This window comes from Netta rufina, assembly GCF_964035555.1.
Source record: "Netta rufina genome assembly, chromosome: 9".
Classification (NCBI taxonomy): Eukaryota; Metazoa; Chordata; class Aves; order Anseriformes; family Anatidae; genus Netta; species Netta rufina.
Window position 1 is genome coordinate 10080853 of NC_140132.1, and position 23692 is coordinate 10104544.

At 40.2% G+C, this 23692-nt stretch overlaps 1 protein-coding gene across 10 annotated transcripts in view; it reads right to left on the reverse strand.

Annotated features, from left to right (window-relative positions):
• Positions 1 to 229: 229 nt before the first annotated feature.
• GIGYF2 (GRB10 interacting GYF protein 2) overlaps positions 230 to 23692 on the reverse strand; it is a 78543-nt gene continuing 55080 nt past the window's right edge. For 2 of the 10 annotated variants that reach the window (XM_084292075.1, XM_084292077.1), the window contains 21 exons: positions 22630 to 22847; positions 22382 to 22544; positions 22095 to 22313; positions 21389 to 21579; positions 20564 to 20723; positions 18469 to 18635; positions 17980 to 18068; positions 16867 to 16974; positions 16211 to 16308; positions 15622 to 15725; positions 14639 to 14800; positions 12723 to 12824; positions 9851 to 10009; positions 8490 to 8726; positions 8010 to 8132; positions 7193 to 7396; positions 6860 to 7065; positions 6411 to 6565; positions 4960 to 5129; positions 4435 to 4582; positions 230 to 2038 (listed from right to left, as the gene is read on the reverse strand). In XM_084292075.1, coding sequence (XP_084148201.1) covers positions 1971 to 2038; positions 4435 to 4582; positions 4960 to 5129; positions 6411 to 6565; positions 6860 to 7065; positions 7193 to 7396; positions 8010 to 8132; positions 8490 to 8726; positions 9851 to 10009; positions 12723 to 12824; positions 14639 to 14800; positions 15622 to 15725; positions 16211 to 16308; positions 16867 to 16974; positions 17980 to 18068; positions 18469 to 18635; positions 20564 to 20723; positions 21389 to 21579; positions 22095 to 22313; positions 22382 to 22544; positions 22630 to 22847 — 3251 coding nt within the window. In that variant the 3' untranslated portion in view covers positions 230 to 1970. The remainder of the gene's footprint in view (positions 2039 to 4434; positions 4583 to 4959; positions 5130 to 6410; positions 6566 to 6859; positions 7066 to 7192; positions 7397 to 8009; positions 8133 to 8489; positions 8727 to 9850; positions 10010 to 12722; positions 12825 to 14638; positions 14801 to 15621; positions 15726 to 16210; positions 16309 to 16866; positions 16975 to 17979; positions 18069 to 18468; positions 18636 to 20563; positions 20724 to 21388; positions 21580 to 22094; positions 22314 to 22381; positions 22545 to 22629; positions 22848 to 23692) is intronic. The other 8 variants (XM_084292078.1, XM_084292080.1, XM_084292082.1 and 5 more) reach the window with 8 other exon arrangements.

A 23692-nucleotide genomic window follows, 5' to 3' on the forward strand; every position in this document is an offset into this window, starting at 1 on the left:
GCGTGAATGCACGTGTTTCTGTATGCAGAGAAGGGGGGGCAAAAAGTTAAAGCTTCCTTGTCAAAATTTTCCAATCTTGACTTACTGCTGTTTATTTGAACTCTAAAATTATCAAGTAGAAAAAAACCACCGGTATTCCTCACCAGGAAAGAAATAAAGCAGCAGTTGTTGTTCCACATCCTGTATGCTTCCTTCTTGTTTCTTGACGAAAGCTGATGAGTGTCAAGTTTTGGATCAGTTTTAGCATCAGGAATTATCTCAAAACTCAGCTTTGACAAAAGCAAGCAGAAAATTTGCTCTGAGATATAATACAACCAGGTTTTATTTAAGTTCTCTCTTTCCCCCCCCCACACTGGCAAAAGTTCAGAGGGAGTTTAAAGTTTTGTAAACATTTTAACTACCCCTCTTCCCCCTTTTATGAATTTACAAAGCAAAGGAGACAGGGAGACCAGATTTGCAACAGTTCCAAGTCTCTCCATGCTATTGGATCCAAAAACTATATACAAGTCTGCAGCAGTCTCTGTATAGTTACTGTACATGTTTGGGGGCTGGGGGAAGAGAGAGGACGAGGAGAAGGTGACCCCAAAAATGAATAAACCAAACAAAATAAAATACAAAGCCAAACTGCTCTTGAGCAACTCGAACTGTTTTCTTTAGGCAGTGATGACAGAAAGACAGACACCTTTACACACCTCCACCAAACTGCAGCGCAACTCCCTTGGCAGGTTACAACCCTCTGGGAATGGGAGATGGGACCAGGGTGTTGAAACTAAGTGCATTTGGCAGTTTTAGTTTTGTTTATTTTGTGTGTGCACGTGGGTGGGTGGAGAAGGGAAGGCCGTGGTAATCTTTCGGTGAGAGAAGAAAGTTACGATTCCATACTTAAACATGGATCCAAGTGAAGGTGCGTGATGTAGCTTAAAGTGTAGATGATATGCAGGGCTGTCATTGCACATAGCTTCGCCCTCCACAGTCTCTTTCCATTACAAAAGGGCATCTCTGCTTGTTAACCTAAGCACTGTTTGAAATGACAACTAAGACTGCTGGGGTATGTATCTGAAAGCCAGTGTTCACTCTCACCAAAGACTAGAGATCCAAAGGTAAAGATCCTACTGTCTCTTAAACGAGACAAATTTGCAGGAAAAGAGCTCAAAATAGACTGGTCCTAACCCTCAGAAGGTAGCATTTAAGGGATAAATTCAACCTGAAAGAAGAGATGCCACCCCTCTTTTTCCCCAAGAGCAGAAGTCCCCCCTCGTCCAGGAAGGCTGGAGTATGCTGACAGGAAACTCCACCAGCTTCAGCATCACCACCTAATGAAGACAGACTCGAGCTTTCCCTCCAAAATAATGTGCTGAGAAGGGCTGGCAGGGGGTGTGCAACTTCAAACCAACCCAAGCTAAACTGCGCCCGCCACCGCCCCTCTCCTGCTGTTGCCAGTTCTAAGGTTAGCTTATGAATGCAACTCCTGGCTTGGGAGAGCACCACTTGCCCTGATGGAGCGCGGAAGTCAGTATCTGTGTGGCATTTTGGTTTTGACCAACATCTGTTAACCACAAACTCTCTCTCTCTCTCTCCATGACTGCACGTGTTGGATGTGGTAAGAGTAACCAGGAGAGGGAAGCAATGGTTTGCAGGATCCCAATCGATTTTTTTTCCAGGTATGTCAGCAGAAGAAATCACAGCACAGTGAAAGCTTGCTGCCCAAATCAGCTTTGTTGTGAACAAATCCTGTCTCCCACCCTCCCAGGACTCTGAACAAAGTCCACTCGACTCTAGGATGACAGCAGGAACAACGCCTGTGCAGTCCTGGGCAGAAAGGGTTTGCCGGGGCTAGAGGAAGCAGCCTGAGATGATTGATTCTGTGATTCACTGCAAGGCGAAGAAGAATGCATGGTGGAGAGTACTGTGTCCAAAATGGAGAATCCAGGGTTAACAGATGCAGCAAAAGCCAGCTGATTTGCACATGCTCAGTAGTCTTCCAAAGTCTCTATTTCTCCCATATTGAGCCGCTCTGACGAGGCATTCACTGAAAACCCTGCAAACCAAAGAGGAGCCATGTTATACATCTGGTTGTGGTATATTCTGTATGATGCAATGCATCTGATACATGTAGCAGCTGTTTAAGATGAAGTGAATAGACACCAAGTAAAAACCCAAAGGAAAATCCAGTATGGCTAGACCTAACAACCCTAACTGTTGTGTTCCCTCCCTACCCCCTCCTCCCCCATCCCCACAAAAAAAAACACAAAGATAATTCATGTGCTTAGGTAAGTATCAACTGGTCTTTAGAAACAGATCAGCAGAAGCCCAATTTCAGCTTCAATTTTCAAGACATTATCTGCAGAGCTAGTAAAGTATCTAGGCGCTGTGAAGACATGGCTCAGCAACATCCCACAACACAGCGTGTTTGAACCAGCTGGTACTTAGGAGTGCCTATCGCAGTACTTACAGAGTCCAAGAGGCAGAAATAGGTGTTCTGTGAGTTTGAAGTGTTGATCGTGCCTAGCACTTCAGAGGGTGTGAGCAATGCTACTCCTTACTTTAAAGTATAGACGCATGTACCTAAGAAACCTCGTGGAGGTTCCACACATTTCCAGGCCTTTGCTTTTTTTTTTTCCTTTAACCTCCTAGCTCAGGAGGATGTGAAAAATGTACAAAGCTGCACAGGGCTACCCAGTTGGCTCAATATACATCTAAACTTTTAACGACACTCTTAACTGTAAGTACCAAGGATGCAGTGACACAAGAGTGAGAAAGCCAACATATTTTCTACAAGGAAAGACTCTAATGTTATATCATAAGGAACTTTTATCAAGATTCAGTTTTTATTGTAGCAATCCCATATGAAGTATAAGAAAGATGAAAACTTTTTGTGTTGAGCTCTTAAGCACAAGGCTGGCATTTTTATTTTTATTTTTTTTTTGCCTTGAGACCACTATATAGGCTTGCTCTGTGGTAAAAAACAAACCACTTTTCACAGCCATCATCTTCAAAGTGCTCTGCTCAGGATGTTTAAAAGACTGCTCTGGCTCCCTCTCCTGGCAGTACGTTACCTAGAGATCTTTGTAATTTTGTAAGAGCATACTAATTTTTAATAAGCTGCCATGTTAGCTCTCTTAGCTGAAACTTCATAACTGCATTTAGTGACTTCTAATATCAATTGACCAAGTGCTTTTTTTTTTTTTTAAAAAATCTAACTGATCACCTACATCAGATTCACTAGATTAGCATCTAGGGGTGGAATACATCAGGATTCTACTGAAGAGTTCATTACGCTTCAAAGCAGAAACCAATTTAATTGAAAAGCACTGATTGTGCTGATAACAAAAAAGGAAGATATAAAACAAAGGCAGGGTCCTGTGAACCTTAAAAGGCAGCAACTTGCAGGTGTGTAAAGCAGCTTGTTACAAACCGAGTAAGAGTTCAGCAGTGCCAGCACACCAAATACCTGCTCAGTGTGGTGCCCTAGTTTCCATTTCATCACACAAAATTAATAGGGACACATTCGTTCTACAAGAATACTTCAGCAACATATTATATATCTACATGAGAGCAGTAAGCATTGAACTAAGCAATGCCCCTGTTTTCTTAAAGGCCACTTAACAGAAACCTTTCCATCAATGCTGTAAGTGCAGGCCAACAACTGTCCTCACAAAAATTAAGAGAACAAAAAAGACTACGAACTGATGTCAGCATCTTCACTGCCTCCAATTCCAAACTCTTCAAAACAGATATACCTAAAGGCCTTGTTTGTTCTGCTGCACTCTTAAAGATCCAGGCTATCTATGAGAATAGCCACACGTCCATGACAGGCAGCTTCCTTGTCTCAGAGACCAAAAACTTACAATACATGAAAATATGTTTTTTGAAGTCTTCAGGGCTGTTTTCGTCTCTCAAAAAATAATGTTAATGACTATATTGTTTTAAAAGGAAAATAAAAAACTAAATTACATCTCTTCCCATTACTTTACAAGACTTTTCTCAGGCAACTAAACCCACTCCTAATTTACCCTCAAAACACACTGTCACTAACAGACACTGGAAATCTGCCTGTTCTTGACATCAAGGGCAGGCAACAAGTTCTCTGTTAGACCCCTTTTCCTGATCTGCTGATTGCATTTGGACAAAGAATGAACGCACAAGAGACTCCTCTGCTCAAGAAGTGTCATTAGTCATCTACATCACTATCTTGTCTTCTACTTAGCACAAATTTGAGGCCTGAACTGTTCCAGCAGCAGATGCATTCAACAAAAGCTTTTACATGAAACTGATGCATTATTTTAAAAATTCTAATACTGAAACAAGTTCTAAGGACATTTCAACAACTACCTTTTCTGCTTGAACTCAACACTCCCATTTAGGTTAACATGATTTTTACACTCAAGGCTTTTCCCCCAAAAAAACAATTAGTTTCTAAAAATTTAAACTGACCTAACAAGCTAGGATCTGCGCGGACCATTTTCTGTTTCTTCTTCTTCTTCCCACTCTGCACAGCCTCAAAATTGGATTGCTGGTTGTTACTCTGATTGGTCTGAAAGACTGAATGTAGCGAACTATGATTCATCCCCCACACTGAATCCTAGAAAACAAAGCAAATACATTATAAAATGGAATTAAGCTGTGTTCATTTATACTGAAAACACAGAGAACCCAAATCACGTTCTATATCACATGTGGTAGCACTAAGACACTGATGCATCCATCCAGTATAGCTACCTTACCTTCCTGAAGTATATCCTGGATCAGTATGCTACGGGACTATTTGATCCATAGGGGGCTTCAGCTGTTAACTACAAAGAATACTTGAGTCTGTAGTGTATGTTTGAAATCTGCTTTATTCTCTGCATTTCACATGGCCTGTAAAATCCTGCTCACCTTCCTACCAATCAATCGGAAATGCCAACTCCTCAGACTGGAATTTATACATTCCTAAGGACTGTAGCAAGTAAAATTTACCTGTTGCTGCTGCTGTTGCCGCTGTTGACTGGCTTTCTGTTTGGCACGGCGCTCAAGAAACTGCTTGGCAAACTCCTTGGCCTCAGGAGTGTCCCCAAGATATGCTCTGATGTAATCATGGACCTCATAGGGAGATTCTACTTCCTTCAGGAAAGAAACAAACGTGGGAACTGCAAGAAAAAGACAGACCATGAGCGTGTGCGTGCAGATGTATGAATGTGTGCATGCAAAACCCACACCCTTTGGATTTGTTTGAAATATTTGCTAGTCTAGTACCCACAAACAGCTTGCCCTGGTAAACTTGGTAGAGTCCCACAATGTTTCATTCATTCTATAGGGAAAGCAAGGATAAGAAAGCTAGTGAATGTAATGAGAAGGAAAAAAATCCTAGGGATATGTTGGCAGAGTCTAAAGCTGACGGGCTGATAAACTCATTCAAATGTAATGCCTGGCCTAAATGGGTAACGCTCTTCCCTTCCATAGTGCTGCCATCAGTACATTCTCCTTTCTGCTGAAGGATGACAAGGACACACTCCACAGTGGCTGACACGACCCACAAACACCTGCAGTTCAACAGGTAGTTCATTTGCAAGCCTCCTTTATCATCCTTTTTTCTTTAAACTACTTATGTTGAACTGAGCTGTCTTTTTAAACATGGAAAAGGGCAAAGAAAGCCAGGAAGACAACTGCAACCTCAAAAGCACGGCAGCTCACTGCAGAGACATGACACACAGCAGCACTGCAGAGCCACTGCCTCTTCAGACATCAGATGCAACTAATTACTGGATCTCAGGTGGGGTCAGGTTACTTTTAGATTTTCTCCTCCACGAGGAGGAAAGTTGCACTACTGCCTCAGTGTGAGGTGCAATCCTGGCTCTTGGAGCAGCACTGGTTCTACAGTCATGTCCAAGGGCCCCACAGAGCCACAGCTGTGCAGCGTACAGATGCTGGAGCACAGGGATTTGCACACATCAAGACTGGAGGCAGCAGAACGCCTGCAGAGCTTTGCTACAATGGAGGTACCAGTTTGTGATCTGAGTGGGGTTACTCCATGTGCCCTGCAGCACAGCTGGGCAAAAAAAATTCACACAAAAAAAAGCTTTGCACAGGGACACAGGGACATGTGATAATTTAGTCTGCACTTAAAAGTGATCTGGATCCCTACTCATCAGCCTGATATTGCATTCGCCACCAAGAAGTTCTCAGAAGCTCTGGATGGCAGACTTTGGAACTATTTCTTCCCAAGCACCCTTTGATGTGCAATATTTAGTCCTACAAAAACCAGAGAAGATGATACAGCGGTTCTTCAGACCCCTATTTAGAACTAATGATGCCATTTTAAACATTATTTTGATTGAAGTCATTACTTCGCTTCAGAACTATCTGCTCAGGAAACAAACCGGATACTGCTTTTCCACAGCAGAGTAGTTGCAATCCTTCCCACCTCTTACCATCTAAGTTGTTGGCTGTGTTGAGTGCATGAAGCATCTGTTCACACCACTGAGTGAATCCATCCTGGGCTTTATTAACCCCCTGGAACAATTTCAACAGCTTCTCCTCTTCTTCTACCTTCTTATTCTGCCTACTTGTAATACCTACAGATTTACTGAGATAAAGAAAAGGCATAATACATTATAAACTAACACTTACCAATAGTACAGTATACAGCACAGCGCTACATACAACGCTCACTAGTTTACACAGTGCAAGTACTGTTTAAAGAACTAATTTACCAAGGAGATTCCAAAATAAATAATAAATGGCTACCTATTAGCTACTTTTGTTGTCCAAAGAGATCCTGAATGACACAAAGTAAAATACGTCAAGAAACTGTAACTGCTAAGTCATCCTCTCAGGAGCAGTAGCCTTTTTTTGCACAAGCTCCTTCCCCAGTTCCTACCTGAGGCTGGCATTGCTTTTGTTTTTATTGGTCGAGTTACGAGGTCCCACTTCCTTCACTGCATCATCCCAGAAACCCATGTTTGAGTTTTTGGTATCAGCATTACTCCAGATGCTACTGACTAGGTCAGATGCCCACTGGTTGCTGGGATTAGTGTTTAGGGAGCCCCACACTGAATTCCCAATGCTGGTGTGCAGGTTAGAGTGCTGTTGAAACATAACAAAGAGATCCTGGGTATTAGCACCAGACCTGGCAGAGCAGTAATTAACACACGCGGAAAACTGTCACGATCTGTTAACTTCCACATACTGATTAGATAAATAGAGGACATACCGTGGTATTTCTGACTCTGTTTGGCTGCTGGTGCTGCTGTTGCTGCTGTTTCTGCATCTGCCTTGCCTCTTCCTGCTGTATCTCCAGCAGGGACTTGGTAGTGCCTGTTGGTTTGGTGACATTACCCCAGCCTGACAATTTTTGCTGCTGTTGTTGCTGCTGTTGCTGGAGGGCTTTCATTAGTTCACGCTGCTGACGCCTTTGCTGTAGCAAACAAGAAAAATGCTTGTCCATACTATCAGGAGATCATTACTGTTCCAAATTCTTGCTGATTTTTTTTTTCAAACTGATTTCATCTTATTCTGGAGAATTCTGTAATAGTATTATTTTTGAGCTGTTACATTTCCTACAAATAGGGATGCACTAAGTAACTAGGGAAAACAAGCTGTTTATTAGCCCAAAACAGAATGAACTTGTCTAATAATTATGAATGCTGTCTGCTAAGCATTAGTGGTCTTGGAGGAATACCTTCTCCTACCACTTATTTTTCTTTAACATGTCCTGGTCTCGTGCATGTTTGCAAAGTTATATGCTATAGATGATATAATCATTTTATATTGTTTATTGAACATATTACTTTCCTAAGGTTTAAAGAGAAGGATAGAGTTCCCCACCTTTTCACATATTTATATTTAGAAACTATAAAAAACCTTCACAGTACTCACTGAACTTACGCCTGAAAGAGATTCTACCTGGATTATACTATTTAAAAAAACCCTCACCCTCACCATCACTTCTAATATCTTAGCCAACAGTTAAGCAGGCTCACAGTGGAGTCCACTCTAACAAGTTAAGCTCCCTTAGCATTAGTATTTACCTCTTCTCGAAGCTGCCTTTCTCGTTCTTCTTCTATCTTTTGTATTTCTGCCAATGACAGTGTGTTCTGGGATTGACAACCTCCTGAATTTGACTGCTGACCCCATGTTGAAGATGAAGGGAGCTGTGACAAAAACACACCATTAGGAATTACAAAACCTTTTAACAAACACTGCTGAAGTATAATCATGATAAAAATCAATATAAGCTCAGAGCACAGGGAAAAGAAAGGCCACCTTTAAACTTCAACCGAACATTTGAAAGTATAAAATGTTATAGTAGTATATAATATATACTACTATATATATATAGTAGTATACTATATTACTATGGTATATATACTACTACACTACTATAGTAGTATACTATATACTATATATATAGTATATATAGTAGTATAGAATTCTTGTTGTGGTTTTTTGTTGTGGTTTTACACAGCACACTAAGTTAAGAAGGAGGTTAAGCCATAGGAACACTTTACCTTCATCTGGGCAAGTTGCTGCTGTTGCTGCTGTTGTTGTAGCCGTCGTAAAGCCTCCTGCTGCTGCTGCCTCTGTCTCATTATTTCTTTCTGGCGCTGGAGTTCCAGCTCCTTGCGCTTTCGCTCTTCTTCTTCAAGCCGTTGCCTGGCTGCCTCTTCTTCCATGCGTAGCCGACTTTCCTCGAGTCGCCGTTGAGCTTCCTCCTCTTCACGTGCCCACTTTGCAGCCTCCTCTTCCTTCCCAGCACATAAGGAAAAGTAAAGTCTTAGAGTTAGAAAACCTGAACTACTTCTGCTCTTTGGATTTGAGATGCTAACAGAAGAAAGGGGCCTTTGTGCCTTTATTCTGTGCTGTTAAGTTTACCATTTGTCATGCAAGAAAGCATGATAATATTGGCTAAATACTCTCAAAATACAAGTTCACCCATTTTTCCACCAAGGGACTTGAAAAAGAATGATACCTTTAGTTCAGACTAGCTTATTGTCTGAACCACTTTCCTTCTAGAAGTCATGCATCTTGCAGTCTGAGCTTATTCTATTTGCTTGTAAAACTTAGCCAAGCATTGGTGTACTTTCAATAGGGTAAAACTTGACAGAAATCAGGGAAGAAAGTTTTTAACATGAAAGAAAAAAATAGACAAAGTGATGTTTACTAATGAAAACTAGAGCTGCAAAGGAAAAGATGCTTCTGGTAACAAACAAGATGACTGTGTGGTGGGCCAGAAAAGGTGAGGAACATCACATCAGGGAGGGCCCAGAAAAATAATTTTTAAGTAACTAACAGATCCTAAATGGACTAGAAGTTAACAAGCCACTTGCATTTTAAGATTTGACGTAGAGCCTGTGACAGTATCAATAAGGGGGCTGAAAGCTCGAATTCCTCAATATAAGCTTCTAAGGCTGACCCCAAAGGAAAAAAAAAGTTAACAGTAAGACAATAGAAGGGGAAAAAAAGCTTAAACGCTGACAGCCTTGGCATAATACAGGAAGACGGGCAAAACTGATCTCAGATGATATTAAAAACAGTACTATGGTAAACACCTGTAAAATGATGATTTAAAACAAATTATTCCAGTACTGTACTCTACCTTTCTTTTGAAAAAAGAACTAGAAGTACTATGCTGCAAAGCCATTCTTAATGCTCAGATATGAAGGAAAACACATTCAACACAAATTTTCCACAGGGCAGATCAGATTCCGATTATTTTATCTGAACTGAGGAGAGAGGTAATGACTGTGAGCTTTGCCTTCCTCCCCAGAAACTGATGGTCTCTCAGGCATGGATCTAGTTTCAAAGCTTGTTGGCTCTGGGAGCCTCCATAATTAAACATAATAGATCGATCCCCTTAGCTTGTTTTCACCTGTTTACGAAGTAATTCTTCTCGCTGCCGTCTTTCCTCCTCTTCTCTTCTCCTCTCTTCCAATCTCCTAAGTGCTTCCTCCTGCTGTTGCCGTTCCTCTTCTTCCCGCTGCCGTCTTAGTGCAATTTCCTGCTCTCGTTGCCGCCTCAAGGCTTCTTCCTGGAGTTGGGAACAGAATGTCAATCTATAAATACCAAGTCATTGATGAACCACATCAGAACACAGACTACAACATGGTCTAGCCAGATGAATGGCCTCAAGTAAAGATCCTTAAGTTTAAGCTAAGCACTGGCAAAACAAAATATTAAGCAAATTGAACAAGTTTAAGACCCACAAGTCACAGGTTTTCTGATGCATCTCATAAACAAATGAATTATTTTAATGTCTAATGAAATACATGAAATCAAGCATTATCTTTGTTTTTTAAAAACATTGAGAATGAAAACAAAGGAGGGTAGAACTCCTCCTTCCAGTCTAACTGAACCTGAACATGTATATTTTAATGTGATCTCAGCAATTCCTTTTTTGACTTGTTGGCTATAAGTGGAAATTTCTCCTACTTAGAGGAGTTATTAAACATTGACTAATAAACAAGTGCACTACAAAACTGAAACCATATGTCCAGACACTACAAATAAGCTGAAGAAGCCCAGCATATTTGAGGACACTGAATCTTTGCAAGCCCCAGAGGTATGGAACTCTATGAAAGGGCTTTGATCGGCCTCGTCCTACACTACTTAAATATCATAGGCAATGAAATGTCTCTAGGGCTCTGGTTTTGGCCTATCACTAAGTTATTTAAATAGCTTCCATTATGTTTTGCTTTCCAAGTAGCAAAATGATTTGGTTAACCAAAAAATAAACATCAGTAACCTTTCCTAATGCTGTCAAGATCAACAAATTTTTCCATTCTGCTACTTGGTTTTTAGAGGAATAGGGTACAACCAGCCTTCTGCCGGTCTCTTGTGTACCACAGAGCAGGTGCACTCCTGTCCAGCTTTTCCCCAGTTGTGACCTCTCATTGCATAAAACAGCTTTTCTTTTTGCTGCCTTCTCCAATCCTTGAAATCCAGCAACTGTGCAAAGGGCACCTTGTTTTTTCATCTCTTCTGTCCTACTTACTGGACAAGAATTTAAGCTTTCATAAGTATATTTTCCTTTTGAATAATCAGTACTGTGCAAATGTACTTTTTAAAGTTTTCTGTAAGTAATATAGAAAGAACTAAGGGAGACGACTAAGGGAGACTAATTGTGTGAGATAGCTGCATTAATTTTGAACTCCAGTAAAACAAGAATTCTGAAATCTAAGAGCCTTATACTAAATTACATATCAAACCTTTATATAGACATGGCATAGGTAAACTGTAATACCAACTGGACCAGGTTTCTCTCTGATGGCAGCTCACTCCAGATGTCTACAATGTAACTGTCCAGTAGACAAAGCATTTTTCATACCCATTTTACTGCTGTAAAGTCTTCTACTAGCTGGATTTAAAACAGTAGCCTGTGAATTATTTCCAGTTTAATCATTTAAGGCTTTGATTTAACACATTCAGAGAAGCTTTGAGCACAATGCACAACATCTAGACCATTTTTGTAACCTGGGCCAGTAACTAAATTAATGGGACATACACAGTCAAGTCACAATAACCAAGTGTCCCAGTGCAAGTGCTGAGAATTTTCTGCTTCTTGTTGCTTTTACTGGAAAGTCTGCTGAGGAGGCTGGAGGTGTGCCAGTATTTTGCTTGACTAAAGACCACACCAGGAGCTTGGCTCAAGACATGCAGCCATCAGCCAGGCTGGGGGATGTTTGGCACTAGTTATCGACATAACATGGAGTACCTGAAAGAGGTGAACGAAGTCACCAAGTCCTCCTACATAACAGCAGTTCACTGACATCTCTGCCCTACTTTGCTTTTTGGAAATGAGATTAACAGTAACACAAAACTGCAGGGATCTCTCTTCCTCGGGAATCCTGGAAGAGGCATTGCTGAATAAATGACAAGAATTAAAAAACTTCTCTCCCCTAGAGAGCTAAAGATGAACAGTAGTGCATCAAAATGAAAAAACCTGCATGGTCATAAAAAGCCAGGAGCCACATATCTGATTATTCTTTCTAGCCGCTCTTCACAGCTATAGGAAAGGCTCTCTTAGTGTTTACTTCTGCATCTTTCTTATTGCTCAGTATTTTATTTTGAGCTTATGACCAAAACTGTTGAAAGCTCTCCAGCTTTCTGCTATTACTTTTATGGGAAATACAGACTTGCTCCTTTGGTCTTCGCTGCTCCCATATTCATAGCTTCTGATTCCTGGAGAATCCCAGCTTTCTTGAGCATTAACCACCTCTTTTCTTAAAATTATTTTTTAAGCACACATATTGCTTTGTATACAATTTACTTCAGATTTTTTGAAATACCTACAGTATTTCCCAATATCCTTAAGTAGTAATTCTGATTTCAGTAGTGGCTGCTTTCTTAAAGCATTCTAGAACTTCTGCAGCTGGTAATACCTGAAATTCCCCTTGCCTATGTTAATAGGGCTTACAAATCTTTTAGTTTTGTAACATTCATGTTTGGGCCAAATGCTTTGAAGAGGAACAGTAAAGATGTAACTCAATTATTAGGTAAAATTATTAAACCTCAAATTGTGTTCCTGAAAGTGATTAGTCATTACAAAATAGAAGATACGACATCAGAAGCAAAAAAGAAAGAAGCTACACAAGCTGGGAAATATTGTTTGTAATTCTACAGTGCAGGTAATTGATGAAAACTAAGAACAAAACTGGATTCAACATTTGGTACGACATTTCATCCTACAGAATTGAATTTCTTTTTTTTATTTAGAATTCACCATCAACAGCATATTTACTAACCTTATATACTAGCCTTTTATGCAGTATTACATCAAAAGCCTTCCTGATGTCCAGGCAGATTAAGTCTACTGCTTCACCCCTCTCAGCTCTCACTGTCACCTCCTCAAAAGAAGTTAATCAAATTTGTTAAGCATCATCTCCTCTGTATAAATCCATGCTAACAAATCAGTTCATCCCTGACTCTACAATGCCTTCCAGTACAGAAGTCAGATTCAAATATAAGACCAGTTTGTTTTTAATTTAAATAAAGAATATTTTTCTCTTTCCAGAGAAGCGCTTAAACCCTTTCTTACCTTTTCATACATTCCTGCTCAGAATTTTGCATTATTGCAATTATTACACTGGTAATGAGCTAAAATACTTGTTACCGTTTTTCAATCCCATTCTGCTTCCTCCTTCTAAATAATTATTTCCTACTGACATTGCAAAAAGGGAAAGTCAGGTTACTTACTGTACAAATCTAGACTGGTCAATAAACTTCAGAATTTAATGGACATTTCTAAGAAGTTAAACACAATGGCAAAACTATTAGTCTGAGAAGCATATCCCAAGTCTATTTGGAGCCACAATGAATGAAACACATTGAGATACCATGTGATAACTGAAAAATTAGTTATTACTAAAACAGATCCGTAGCAAATTAACTCAAAAGTTAAGCTTTGGAGTATATTATTGCTTGAATGCTACCGTAAATCCTTCAAAGGATGCTTTCCAACTGGAGACTGTCAAGACTTGCTGTACACAAAGATGATATATTAAAGCAGGGAGACATTTACTTGTTGTAGACTTTGTTCTTAAAGATACCGTAAGAGCTAACTATGCAACACACTACGTTCTGTTAAAATACATCTTTGGTGACAAAATCCAAACACTGAATGAATTAAGGTCTATTACCAAGCTACAAATAAAACTAACAATTCCAGACACCTCTTCAGAAATGTCTGACCCTTAAAATCAGAAAGTGCAATTTTACAATTACCTAAGCACATACAAAACATTATGAAGAAAAAATTATTTATTACACTTCTTGTTGTAATATATGTGCTACTTTATAGGCCATTTATTGACTAACTTCTTAGTAAATAAGCTCACCAACGTGCTTGCTCCTTATCCTTTATGTGTAGTGGAAACTAACTTTCATATTTCCCTCCTACTATGCTTAAAGAACATTTAATGTTTCTTCTATGCAGAATTTAGAATTAACTGCCAGAAACTTTAAGCTAGTAATGCCTCTGTGTTCTCCTAAGAAGAAGGGACAAGCCGTAAATCCTACATACATTCTCCCATTAAACATAGGCCATATCATTCATTTTTAACAAATATGCTTACCCATTGCTCCCAAACTCTATCCCTTATCCCTTCCTTTCCTAAATATCAGCTTAAGAAAATAAAGCTGATAGTAAGACATAACCCAGATAATTTTTTCAGCAAAAAATGCTTTACTAAATTAAAGAAGGAAAAAAAAATGCATTAAGTTGTTTTTCCTGTATATCCCTCTACATTTGATTCATTTAAAACAGATGCTTAGTCTGCAGCCTAGTCCCTAACATATCATATCACTACATTGCATAAATGGTCAATAAAGATTACACATACAATAACTGGGCAACTAACTGAAGTCTAATATTGATCCTAAGAAACTTGGAAGGAATATTCCACATGGAAGAAAGCCTCTCTGCTCACAAAAAAGAACCTATCTTGAAGTAAACCATTAAAGCCCATTTCTCAGATGGCAATTTGGGATCTTGAATTTAAAAAAAAATCAAGAACAGAAGAATCATTTCATATACTCACATGAAAAAATTATAACTGTCTTCATACACACCTATCAAAGATTAGTTAGACCCCACAGGATTCTTAAAGTGAGTTTTTATAAAGTATTAAAATTAGAGATGAACTGCATTGAGGAAACTCACTTGCTTCCTGCGGGCCAGTTCTTCTTCTTCCCGTCGCTTCCTCTCATCTTCCTGCTGCCTCCTAAGTAGCTCTTCTTGTTGCCTCCGAAGCTCCTCCTGCCTTTTCCTCTCTTCTTCCTCTCGTTTGGCCCTCATTTCCACTTCTCTCCTCTCTTGCTCTAGCTACAATTCACATAAAACTACACTCAGATGCAGGTAAGGTATTCCTACACCAATTCTCAGGGCTTCTCTGTTAACATTATATAACATAACAAATGAAGCCTCTGACAGATGCTCTCCCTTAATTGCAACGTTATCTATGAACTAGCTGCCTACTGGGGTCAGATTCCTGCAATAATGTCTAGGAGAGTTTCTGTTCTCTAATGAGCATCAGTTCTCTAGTAAGTCTTTCATCAACAGCTCCTTAAAACAAGCTCTGACTTAAGAAGCTAGTAGGGACTTGCTTTGCAGTCATCATAAATTCATCAGTTTCTGGGAACATACAGAATCAGACAGGTCCAAACTCACCAAAACAATTTAATCCTAGAGTAACTGTGAAATCATCCCAGCAAGTAGAACTACTCCCCAAACCAATTCTGGTGAGAAGATGGTAGAACTAAAAGAATGACTAACTGCTCCTACTCAGGCTTTGCCATGAGAGCTCATGATGATCCCATTTTAAAACCAAGGTGGCAAATGAAGCAGTGTTTTTTGCATCTTTTGTTGTTTTTGTTTGTTTTAAGTGACAACTATAAAATACAACCACTACTTTAGAGGTCAGTAGTACCTCCACTGCAGTCATTTCCAAACAGCAGTCCAAAAAGGATTTAATCACTGGTTTATATAACCCGTTTTCATTGAAAATCCCATAAATAGAGTATCTAATCAAATTGAACAGCGTGGCTTGAAATTTGAAAAGCTAGAGGTCTTACATGAGCTCAAGAAACACACCTACATTGCAGAACAGCAATGCCGACTCCTTATAATACATAACAGTTTCTGACCTTTGCAGCTTTGGCCTTCTCGAGCTGCTGAAGTTGTTGTTCTAGAGCTGGTCCCTGAGTTGCAGTATCGATGGGGAGATCCCAGACACTGCTTCCTTCCCACACTAGACAGTAAAGAAAACAAACATTTACAAGCAAAAATAAGTGCACCAATGAAAAGTAACTGAAAGTGGAAAAAGTTGTGCATGTTATTATATTTTATGAACTAAAATCATAATGCAATATTTTTAGTCACTAGAGGGCCACCTTATCTTCTGTAGAAGAATGCTTATTCAACCAACAAGGTTGGGTTTCCTACAAAATTCTAAACAAGAACCAGCTAACCCAACTCCTCCCATTAGAGGGAAACACCTTCACAACGTAAGGCTCAAACCCTTTGGATCCAGACTTCACATCATCACCCTGTGAGGAATCTTCGTATCACTCAAATGTAAGTTAAACGGCAATGCAAAGTAGCCTGACCAGGTTACAAAATACCAATGCAGAAATAACTTTTCCTAGCATCAAAAAGGGAGCAATTATCTCAAAGGTACTGTCTTTTAATCCATGAACTTTTCTCAACAGACCTAACAAGTACTAAGCATCTTACCTGTAGGTTGTGAAGCTGATTGAAGTTCCCATATAGAGCCAGTGTCCGGCACTGACACAGACCTTGTAACAGGCGGCATCATGTTCTGTTCAGATATTCTGTAATACCAACAGGAAGAGTCAACATGCCACTTCCAGGGAGAAGAATGCTCTGAACACGCATGAGATTCAGAAACTTGTAACATACTCCTTTCCTTGCACACCTCTATTTAAAACAAAAATGTGATGCAGACAGTACTACTTGCTTGCAGAGTTCTCACTCATCTCATCCCTGCTGCCAAGTCAAGGACTAAGCCAGCTATACTATTACAGCTTTGCATCTGCTGTCCATAGGCTAGCAGATAAAAGTACCTAGCACTGCAGAATTCAGTTGCCAAAGCCATTCTGTCACCAGCAAAACAGATCTGACAGAAAGGTCTGATTTCAGCCATAAGATTTTCCTTTCTTCACTTTCATACATATTCTGAGGTAAAAGCTACATATATAAGGAAGTATTACACATTCTGCAACTGCTTCATACTCATACAGTCTTTGAAACATGTAATGCCCAAATACCAGCAAGCTTGAATATGATGCCCACTGACAAAGATTAGAGTTACACACATACAGCCAGAATATAGGGCGACTGCCATTCAGTTTACATCTGGGTTAACTCACCTCATCTTCAGGGCCTGGAACTGTTGCAAGAGAATAGCAAGCTGCTGCTGCTGCTGGGATGAGAGGGCTGCTTTTTGCTGCTGAGCCAGCACCTGTGCATATTGTTGTCTTCAAAAGAAAACAGAGAATCACTGGTATTTTGTTCACTTCCTTACCTACGTAATGACTAGGTTGCAGAAGTTGCACAGATTCTTTCTCTAGGACTAATGCCCACTGACCAATTTAATATACATGCTAATTACTAGAGGAAACCACAGAGTGGGTCATGGAAAGAATCAAAATACAAGCACACAACCACCTTGCCCACATGTGCAGAACCCATTCTCTTTGTCTTCTACTACACATACTGGTTATTTCTGTCCAACACTTTGTTTATAGGCTATGCAACACAACTTCCATTTTTCTGTAAATTACACAGAAACTGCTTATAAATTAGTCTGGTACCTACACAAACACTCTTCCCTAGTATGTCAAGGCATTCCCTAGTACATGGGCAGGGCTCATCTTATCAAATAATCTGACAATCCGTATTTAAAAATCATAATTGTTACATATTTTCAGGACCACTTCAACACATGCTTTACTTAATTGCTTTCTTTTCTCCAGTCCCCTACAAAATAAGTTGTTAGGAACTGGCCAGAACTGAACTGCAGCTGACAACTTTTGACAAAAAAAATGGATGACAACCTGCTCTTCTCCAGCAGTTACCTTCCGTTAATCTTAAAAAAGCAAATAGACTAAAGTAAGTTTATGGCCTTCTCCAACTCCAGAAGAGATGTGCAGCCTTCCCCTGCTCAAACATCAGAAGTGCATTACAAGGACAGCTGGGATTCAGTTTGACCTTAACAGCTGCCTATATAGCAAGCTCCACCAACGTAGCTATGCATGACACAAAGAAAGACTCTGCATGGTGTGCCTGAAGCAGCTGCTCTCTGCTCTAATGTGGTAACCTATCAGGCCTCTGGTGCTCATGGAAGCAGGCTACTGCTGTTGGAGGTGAAGCATTACCATCCCCATTGCCCGAGGAAACAGTGACAAGAAGCTGAACCCTGATGATTAAAAATACAGAGAGGAACACAGCCACGAGAAGATCTCTGGAACTGGCAATCTTACTGTATAAGAAGGTGCTGATACTGGAGGTGCTGCATTTGGATCAGGGCCAATTCTTGTTGCCTAGTCAGACGCTCTTGGTCCAGCTCGCCCTATGTTTAGGAATAAAACAAACTATTTTAACATACAGCAACAGTAGCATACTCCAAATGCAAGCAATATAAAATTACATCCTGTTCTGAAAAAGCAAAGCAAATCAACAAACACCTAGATAAAGATTCACATTTACAAGCAGTGTGTAGTACAGTGAGTGAAACACACAACACTTCGATGTATCACAGCACAAAGACTAAGCCTTACAGTCACCAATGTAGCAAAACTCCCATTCTTAAATTAAGTGTCTTTTCTCATCTTAAAAAACGAATCCTGTGATGAATTACAACTTTGGTGCTCAGAGCACCTGCATTTAAAGGACAGATCATTTGGTATGTACATTATTCCATTTCAGTTTATTACAGGGCTATTTGAATATTTTAACTGTCTCATAATTACCAGATGTGGAAGTGGTGCTGGACCTGGAGTGAAGGGAACTCTGCCCCACATTTTCATGATGTCTCCAAGTGGCTGAAAAGTCTCATCACAGGCTCTCTTAACCAACAGCGACATAGTGAAATACCCAGCCTGGAACCACTCTGCCATCTCCTGATTACTGAAAGGACCTGAAATAACATCAACCAACACACATGGGGGGGGGGGGGGGGGAGGAAGAGGAAGGAAGGCCAAGTTGAGTTTAATGGAAACAGAAGAGCACAGTGCTTGTTAAAGTAATAGTACCTAGCATCAGGAAATTCTTATCCATCTCATCCACTTGCCTGGACAGTCTACATTCAATGCTGGAGGAGAGTATCAATGCACATACCTGGATCACTACAGTGGCCGCAACATTTGCCCGTTATTGAGAAGTGTATGATGGCTTTTACCGTGCAACAGAGGAATATGAGTCAGCTCTGAGATGAAAGCTGAGCAGCCACAGCACTGGGGGGCTCAATCCAGCTGATATACACCCTGCCTTGCAGCAAAGCTCACTTCTTCAGGCTTAACATCAGGTTAACAGTTCCAATTTCCTGTTCAGACCTCAGCACTACTATCAGCTAGTAGGTACTAAGATCACAAGCACCACTGTGCCCACACATAGATCAAAGGTAACTAAGTGATCTTTGCCAGTTTCAACCCTTGCCTTCAATTTGGCAGAATTCGTATGTTTTATACAAACTTTGCTTTCGAACTGACTAAATGAGCAGAACCCCCCTCTGGGTACAAGATTAGATTTTTTTTAAGATGTAAGGAGAAACTAGTTTCCTCATTGTCTCAAAAGCCTACCAATTTCTCTTTTTCTTGAGCAAGATTTCAGTCACTCCCTTCAAAGGAGAAACTCATATACTAATTCCACACATTCTACTTGAGACAAAGCCAATACAAAAAAAATTCTTTAACAGAGTAACTACATAGAAGCATTGCAAAAATATTTTCTGGAAAGCACAAGTGCGCAGTAATTCTTGCCTTCTCTGTATGAAATATCTTTAGAAGATAGCTCCTCACAGAATATGAAACCACAAGCAGTATCCCAAGAGGAAATTATGTGGGAGCATTCATTTCCAGAGTTCAAATTCAAAGAATCACTTAACAAAAAGCTGTTAAACCATCACTGAGCATTAAACACCCAGTAGCAACTAACAGTCTGAAGCACACTGAGCAAGTAAAAACCCCGTATATTTAGCACACTTCAGGGTTTTCTGTTCACCCCTGGAATCTTAAAGATGCGTAACACCTGCAGGCAAGAGACTGGCACTGATCCCACAAGTAACACACCCACAAATCCTATCTAGTTCACAGCTGAGGAAGCCATTTGCACTAAGCAATGTTAGAAGTTACAACACATAATGAAATACAGCAAGTTAAGGAACTTATTCGTTAACTGCATTTTTGTGAGACAGCTATGCAGCTGCTTAAGCAGAGCCCTAAGACCTAAAGTGCTTCCAGAAAGGAAACATGCAAATATCTATAGGAAAGGCCTGTTCCACATTGTGTTGAAAGAAATGAGATGACTTAAGTGAAAATGGCAAGCATGGATCAGTAGGTATTACAGGAACTCATCATGCACTGGACTTCAGGTACAATTAAAATTGAGACTACACATGAGCACTGGCTTGTGAAAATTTGTTCTTTTTGCTCTAAAAAAAAATTTTCCTTTCTTGAATACTCTTTGGCCTGAGACTGGACAAGTGATTTCAATGTTTCTCATTGATTTTTCAAGAAGTTTCAGAATTTGCAAATTCTTGTTCTCCCTTATTATCTGCAAACCCACATAACTGTTGGCATGAAAGGTAAGTTTAGTCTAACCTCAGTTTACAGAAACAGGAAGCAATGACAAGCCTTAGCCATAATATTTAACTCTGGACACACTGAGTATGCTGATGGGGGCAGTGATGGGAAGAAGGATTCATTTTCAAAACCTCATTCTATGGAGGTCAATTCCCTGCACTGCTTTACTAACAACAAGCATCAGTATCTGCTGGTGGTAATTTTGTGTCGAAGACTTTAACAGTTCTGTGAAACAAAAGAGGAAGTGTAAAGGGCACAGACCTACCCTGAATTTCTCCTTGTGGATCTTTGTAGTACCACTTCTGCATGGCTTCATGGAACAATGGCATAGAGGAACCCTTTGCTCTGTGCTCTTGAATTTTTGCTGCTAGTCTTTCATCATCAACAGCACTGTCCTGCAGATATGCCACCATTTTCTCTGCTTGCTGCAGAAGACATCAAAACCACCAAGGAATACAAGAGTTAGTTGTGTGCTAAGAGACTGAGATTCCAAAATGACTGTGCTAAATACAACAAGCTTGCACTACCAAGTGCTCAGGAACTATGAACTACAGTCAACTCAAGGACTGGTGTAACAGCACCAGAAACCCTTAACTCAGTCTGCCACCTTGTCAGAATCATGAATAAGCATAGTTTGCATGCTTAAACGTTTAGAGTATCTACAAGGTCCAACAAAATATCATCATGAGGAACAAAACACGTATGGAAGTGACAGCATAGAATACGCTCTGCTTCCTGGCAGTCACCAAACTTCCACAAATGGAGTTGGCACTTGGCTTACTATTTTTTTGTATGCACATCAAGCATACCATTTTATAGTTTAAAACAAATGATAAAGCTAATTGACAATATCCACAAGCCCTGGAACCTGTAGCTCTTGATCACTGGGTACAATGCTGTTAACTCAAAATTACTACCGCAACCTTGAATTCTCCGAGAAAATCACGGAGGGAAGAAATACTGCTTCAGAATGCATTGCAGACTGTAAAATTTTATCTGCAGTATTGTTTTTTACACACTTCAAGTATTTCTTGTATTCCACATTCCTCCAGTCTCGTGATTGTTAACAAAGGAATTTGAGAAGTTTTACCTGCTCTAGGTGTTTGAGGCCCTCTTCATCATCTGGGTCAGTGGGAATGTTGCCCATGCCTGGAGCAGCTGTGACAGGTGTCTGAACTGGTCGCAGAGCAGGATTTGAATTGGAAACAGGAGGAGAAAGATGAGCAGGAGAAGCTGTGTCTGCAGAAATCTGTGGCAAAGGTTGAGCAGCAGAAGCCAAATCTAAAGAAAATTGTTAAGGTTAGTTCAATATTTTTTTAACATAAGTGAGAACAACTTTTAGGAACTTACTGTAGAAAGACTTCAACAGCCCAAAATTAGCTGCAAAGCAGGAGTATTTTCACATCTTCCTGTAAATGACTGCACAGTGGTACCCTTATACTGCACAGGCACCCAAGCCTTTAAGGAACAAGCAGTTTATTTCTAACGAACGCAGTACTCAGCACAGATCAGCATATCCTGTTCCTTGGCCATACACATTTGTCTAGGCTGATCTGGTCTACCACAGCAGGGCACACTGGCAATTAGCTTGTGTTTCACTGGACTGCATTGCAATTTGAAGTATAGGTAGGTGCACTGCAAGCATCTGAATTGGCATTTCCACTAAATCCTATTTGTATTTGTTTATAGACCAGCTGGTGAATTCTAGATTTTCATCACCATAACCCAATCCTTAAGGAAGGCTTGTAAAATCACAATGAGTAACAGAAAGCTAATGAATTAATCCATTTTATTACCTTCCCCTCTATTGGACATTTTGGCTGGTGGTGTGTTCTCTGTTCGATTCTCTTTATCTTCTGCTTTTTCTGTTCTTTCTGGGACAGACTCCTCTTTCCTTTCAAAAAGGCTTGTCTGTAGCGAGTCCTGTGGCTGGGATTTTGGTGGGGTATCTGACCTGGCAGCTGGCGAGGATGTTTGGGCTGCTTCTTCTGCTGCTTCTGTAATATTGCATGGTTCTACTTAACTGAATTAACAGAAATTCTAAACTGTAGCACAGAACACATGTGAGAGAAGTCTGCCTTACCTGCCACTATTCTATCTGTTTTCTCTCCCTCTTTCTTAGTGGTCTTTTCATGATCTTTGGCTTCTTCATTGTGGCTCCCTTCAGAGTCAGATCTTTCTTCCCCTTCCTCCACAGGTCGGAAGTCCATTTCCTGTTCCTCTGGGATTGGCTCCTTCTGTACCTTCTACAAAGTAAACAAGCATCCATAATCCATTCGCTTCAGGTGAATAGAACACCCAAGACAGCTTTTTTTTTTTTTTTTTTTTTACCTTTAAAGAGAGAAATGCTCCAGAGGAGTCAAATGTTCCCATTTCTTCTTCTGCATCTTCTAAGCACCACTCAGGGAGGCTGTCCCTGTCATCATCCATGCTGCCACTCCCACACCGCACTCGTCGATAACCCCGTTCATCATCTCGTTCCCGGAAATCAAATTCAAACCTCCGTCGTCGCTCCATGTGCTCTCGCCAGCCTGCAGAACGAGGGCCATCTAAGGTGGGGGGAAAGTAACTTTACAAGACAGTCTCGGGGGTACTAGCTTACTTGGAATGGGTGGATGGTGACAAATAGTGACAAGTTCAGAAAGCCACTATGGGGTACAAGCCACATGTAAAGCAGCATCTTAAAGGGACAAGGGAAAGAAGAGGACAAACTTACCAATAAGGAGGAGACTCAAACATTGGACATCCCCACACTATAAATAGTATTATGACCATTAAAAGCACCACATGAGGCTAAAAAAGGTGGGCTACATCATCTACAATATGCTGGATAAGAGTAAGGCACACACTGGTTGCTGATTGAGTTTATCAACCTCCTTCTACAAGCCACTATTGGCTTAAATATGTAAGATGTTACGTTTTCTTCTACACCCTGAGTAAACCACCCATGCTGTTTTCCTCTAGCCCTCAGAGAGGACTTTGTGCATATGCATGGAAAAGAAGACTGATGACTGTTCAAGTCCCTCTGAAGAAACTAAATCTCCTGAATGGTAATTTTCAGTCATGGAACTTGGAATGATAATACATAAAGGAAAGAGAAAAACTTTCCAAATTCAAGCACAACTTTAATTCAATTCTAATATATTCAGAAGACATCTTCATTCAGCCAAGCTTAACAAAATCATCTGACTGTAATATTGCTAACTTTATGCTGGAAAGAACCTTCAGCCAAAGAAAACAAATTGGGAGCAAAAGCATTGTAAACAACTTTCAAAGCTCTTCATCCACTAGAAGCTATTTTTACCAGAAAGGTACAAAGTAGAAATGAATACATTTTCAGTTTTTAGTGCTTTAAATGGTGGCTGCATTCTGTTCTGGAAAAAGTCATAGATTT